The sequence below is a fragment of the Epinephelus moara genome, chromosome 13 (assembly GCF_006386435.1).
Source record: "Epinephelus moara isolate mb chromosome 13, YSFRI_EMoa_1.0, whole genome shotgun sequence".
Lineage (NCBI taxonomy): Eukaryota > Metazoa > Chordata > Actinopteri > Perciformes > Serranidae > Epinephelus > Epinephelus moara.
The window spans coordinates 10,063,442-10,068,374 of NC_065518.1; the positions used below are offsets into that span (position 1 = coordinate 10,063,442).

Genomic DNA, 4,933 nt, shown 5'->3' on the forward strand with positions numbered 1-4,933 from the left:
ACACAAAATCAGGGAGAAAGTCATCAGTCTTTAGTTAAGCAAAGCGTCTAAAGACTGACTTGTGAGTCTAATTAACTGGTAACTAACCGGTTAATTTTAAAGAAGAAAAAAAAATAACGCAAAATGACGTGAAATACAAGAGGCCTTTACTTTAAGTCCAAGGCTCCATTGACTGGGTGAGCTTTAGCACTGCATTTCAAATAGTGATGCACCGAATATTCGGTAACCGAATATATTCGGCCGAATATTGAAAAAAAAACACATTCGGTATTCGGTGGAATAAGTGAAAAGCAAGGCTGAATAATAGCGGCGTGTTTTGATAACGCAATCAAACAGCGTGCAGTGACGGACAGAGTAAAATGTCGGCAGTGTGGCGATATTTTACTCCCTCCGTCACCGCACTCGCATTTGCGACTAAAAATAGTTTTGTGCGAGCAAAATAAATCATTCAGCACGCTGTGTGAGTACAGATTTCAACCAGCAGCAGCAATACGGCAGCCATAGTGCTCCGCGGTGCAAGATAAAGCTTACCAGCGACAGAGAAGTCTGGCTCCAATAATGTCCTCTTCTTGGCGTCATGACTGCCCAAAAGTACCTGGACAGCCAAGCCGTGGCAGCACACAGGTATGTGACGTGTCAGAGGAGAGACGAGCCGTTCACATTACTCTTTGTGGCAGTTAACGGTCCACAAACCTCACCGCACTTTAGGGACTGTTCTTTACTTGTCAGGGTAAGAGGGTGGCTGGTTGATTTTGATTTCATTTATTTATTTTATTGAAGTATGAATAAGTCAGGAAGTAATTTATTCCATTGAAATATCATTGATGTATTAAAGAAAAGTGATTTATCTTTTTATAAATGACAAAAGGCACATCTGCCTCTTTTTCGCTGTGGTATCGTGATACTACTCAGAACTGTGATATTTTCACTGGTATTGTACCGTGGGTCCCAATTTTGGTACCGTGACAACACTAATCTGGAGGGGGTTCATCTGCAAAAACTAATGAAAAACTAAAGAACGGTATTCGGTATTCGGCCAAGCGTTTAATTTCATTCAGCTTCGGCTTCGGCCACAAATTTTCATTTCGGTGCATCCCTAATTTCAAAGCACTGTCCATTTAGAGGACACAGCGCCCACCGCACACCCTCCAGTTTCCACTGGTGAGCTAACGTTAGCCTCAGCTGCTCACACCAGCTGTGTCTGGTTGATGCTAGCTAGCAGCGCCACAGATTCGGGATTACTGCTGGTAACGGCGACCAGGTGGTGGGCAGACATTGCTGCAGAAACATAGTGGTCACCTTTCGGGCTCCCCCCAGGTACACCCAGTGTGTAAGCAGTTTCATTTTGAGCCGCAAGACCTCTTTAGCTTTGTTAACTACTGCCAACAGTGCTAACAGAGCTAACAATGAAGTTAACGATGCTAAAGGGGTTTAGCTGTTGGGTTGGGACAGTGTTACTAGAGGTAATAGCCGAATGACTAGTGCTGCTAGCCAGCACCTACCCTATCCCGGCTGGTGTGCAGTGCAAAGTGCTAGCTAACCAGTGGAGACCGGAGGGGGGGCAGTGGGCACTATGTTTCTGCATGTCAGCGAGGCTGGCCAGCTGTGTGCCTCCCACTAAATCCAGATAGTGCACAGGGCAGTAAACTGAAGAATAGCAAAATTAACCTATAACATAACCTGAAATATATTCCCTGCGGTTAATTGATTAATGGTCAACCATCAACATCACCAACTGCAATTAAAAATGTTGTCAAAAATACACAATAGAAATCAATAGAAATGTAAGGTGTGCAGATTAAAGTGATTAAGTGAGGTGGTGTTGTTAATGTTTGTTTTGGTTGCAGAAAATACTTTGTAATAATTATTTCAAAGAGAAAAAAATATGAGTTGTTTATGGGTAAGATGTTTTACAACAAATCTATATCTTTAGATATCTGTTTTGCTCAGGGGACAATGGCAATATCTGTGTGATTCCCCATTGTAAAAAAATACTTTTTCCCTTTTAGGTATAAAGACTAGGGGTAAAAGTTTTCTGAAATTTTGTTTAAATATGCAAATAACGAAGTATGCAATTAAATATGCACTGATTTTCAGGACTTTAAACACTTGTTTAATTTTGTTAAAATATTCAATTTTTTTACAGAGGGAATTTTGAATACTATTTTTGCATTATTTTTTCGATAAATCAGAAAATACAGTCAACAGCCATAAAAAAAACATTTTCATCATTTTTTCAGGAAGAAAATGTTTTATAAATCAGCCTATGAGTGACATATGAACAAACCCCCTCTGTAAAAACCTTCAGTTTTGGTCAAAGTTTGGTGTTTGTAAGTGCTACTGAAGTTAAGATTTTTGGCTCAGTGTGTATGAGAAAACAGCCTTTACAGATGTGTATCGTCAAATTTCATACATTTTTAGACAAAAGAAAGACACTACAAGTGAATGGGGTAAAATGAGAACAAATAGAAATCACCATGAAACTTGCCTAGTTGGTTATCTACATTAAGAACATTTCTTTTTGTGTTACAAGTTTTAAAAAATGTATGTTTAAATATGCAAGTGATGCATCATCTAACTAAATATGCAGTTTTTTCATACATTTCCAGAACAGAAATCAGAGTTCAATTAACCACCTAAATGTTTATTTTGGACATTTTCCTTCCACCACTCTAAAAGAAGACAAAATAGCCCAACACCTCAAGACTGAGCAGTGTATGAAACAGCTGTTTTCACTTGCACCTTAATTAACAGCCTTAAAAGGTGGTTAAACCTCCACGATTCTTCTACATGAGCAGATATGTAGGTTCTTAGGCTGATTTTGTTTTTATGGTAACAGAAAATGTATGCCTTGTCACTGCAATTAAAATATGTTTAAAGCTGTATATGATCTGTCATAAAACTTTAACAGCCAGCTTGATTAAATTTTAATAAAGAAAAATTTTCAACATTTCCATCATCAGTGAAAACAGGGCATCTTAAAATTATGACTCTGCATCTTTAAATTCTCCTCTCTTCACTTTTAAATTTCACCTCCTCCCTCGTCGTGTATGCCTCATTCATGTTCTTTTATTCATCTCAACACCCTCAGCATTCACACACACACACACACACACAACACTCGCTGCTAACACCCTCCTCATTGCCACGACAACGGTACTCTGCCCATCGCCATGGGAACACTCAGTCTCCCTGCTACCCATAATCCATTTCCCAGCCACAATGAGTATTTGACACGGTTCACACTCGGAGGCTTGCTGTATGGGGGGTGGGCAATGTGTGGAAACAGCATCTTCTACACAAAACACACACTTTATAATAAATATGGAATATCTCTTTTTCACTGTTTAACCTGGTTTCTGATACAATTTTGTGCAACAAAGGAGAGCCGGAGGGAACAGACAAGCATCTTGTGCAACATTTGCTGAATTCCCGTACTCTCTTTCAGAGAGCCTCGAGGTGGTTTCCACATGATCGAGCTAGTTAAGCTGGTTTTTGCAGATAGGTGAGAGGTGTGTTTGTAATTGCATGCCATTGCAACACACAGCGGTGAAGGCACAGATATTTCAGCGCTGGAAATGAGCCTGAGAAGGAGGAGTTCCTCGCCCCACCCCCCAACATGGCCTCCGCTCCTCCCAGGGATGTAGAGAAAGGAGAGAAAGGAGGGGAATTAAATGCAGAGGGGTGCAGGCCGGAGGGAAGAGGAGAGGTAAGATTTAATGTGGGAGCAGGGTTGTGGCGGGTGGATAGAAGAGAGAGGAGAAGAGGCGTCAACAGAGGGGGTTTCATGAGTCAGAATGTGGGTTAAACTGGAGGGAAAAACACAGATGGAGCAGAAGGGAAGAGATGGTGTAGGAGGGGAGGCCGGATGGAGGGACGTTTTGATTTATAGCTGAGAATACGGACAGGATGAGGGTGCTGTGTTGGGAGTATCACCTCCCACTCACCTGAGTTCTGCACCTCGTTTAAGTAACTGTCCTCAGCCACCACCTGCAGACGGGAAGACAGAGGCAGCCAGTTAGACAGAAGACCAGAATTTCATCTGATAATCTCAGTATACCACACGTTATTACTGATACCAGAGCAGACCAACAACACCAGAGACTGCAGAGGTGATGTTTACTGTTCCTTTCATCTGTTAATTAGCAGAATATCTCAGAAACCTGGTGGAAAAATTAGGCACTGGGTCCAGGGACATGAAGTTATTTATACTGTGAGTGGAGAGAAATAAGTCTCAATATCAGTGACAAATGTATTTCATGATGCACAAATAAAAACAAGCTCTTTGAAATATACATGATTTGTAATTGACGTATTGTGATCACAAATCCTCTACTCCACATCAGATATTGTCACACACATTTGTAAATCTTTTTTTTTATTTTTTTTTTATCTGGATCACGAAACTCACGATTTGTCACTGCTATTGGGACTAATTTCTCTCCATATTCACAACACACTTAAATGAATAGTTTGCCATTTTGGGAAAAACAGATATTCACTTTCTTTTTCACCATTCACTTTGTTGTTGCACAATTTTTGGACAGATCAACAAACCGAGACATAACATGTTAAATTAGTGAGCCATATAGGTGCTTATGGTCAGATCTGGTACTTTTGGACAGAGCCAGGCTAGCTCTTTCCCTCTGCTTCCACTCTTTATGCTAAGCTACGCTAATCGTCTGCTGGATGTAGCTTCATATTTAACGTACAGACACGAAAGAGGTATCCTCTAACTTGTAGTAAAAAAGCAAAAAAAAAAAGCCCTGTTTCCACCAAACACTTTCAGTATGGTGCCTTTGGAACCAACAGTAACCCTTCAGACATGGTACCTAGACCCTAGTGTTTCCACTGCAAACAGTGCTCTTAAATGTGGGCAGGGTTGTTGTCACTCACTGCTCCGTCCAGCACTCACTGTATTTCCTCATTACCG

General features: G+C 40.8%; 1 protein-coding gene across 1 annotated transcript in view; it reads right to left on the reverse strand.

The window, feature by feature from the left end:
* LOC126399603 (neurotrypsin-like) overlaps positions 1 to 4,933 on the reverse strand; it is a 53,857-nt gene that overhangs the window by 41,458 nt on the left and 7,466 nt on the right. The window contains exon 2 of the mRNA XM_050059694.1: positions 3,948 to 3,990. Coding sequence (XP_049915651.1) covers positions 3,948 to 3,990 — 43 coding nt within the window. The remainder of the gene's footprint in view (positions 1 to 3,947; positions 3,991 to 4,933) is intronic.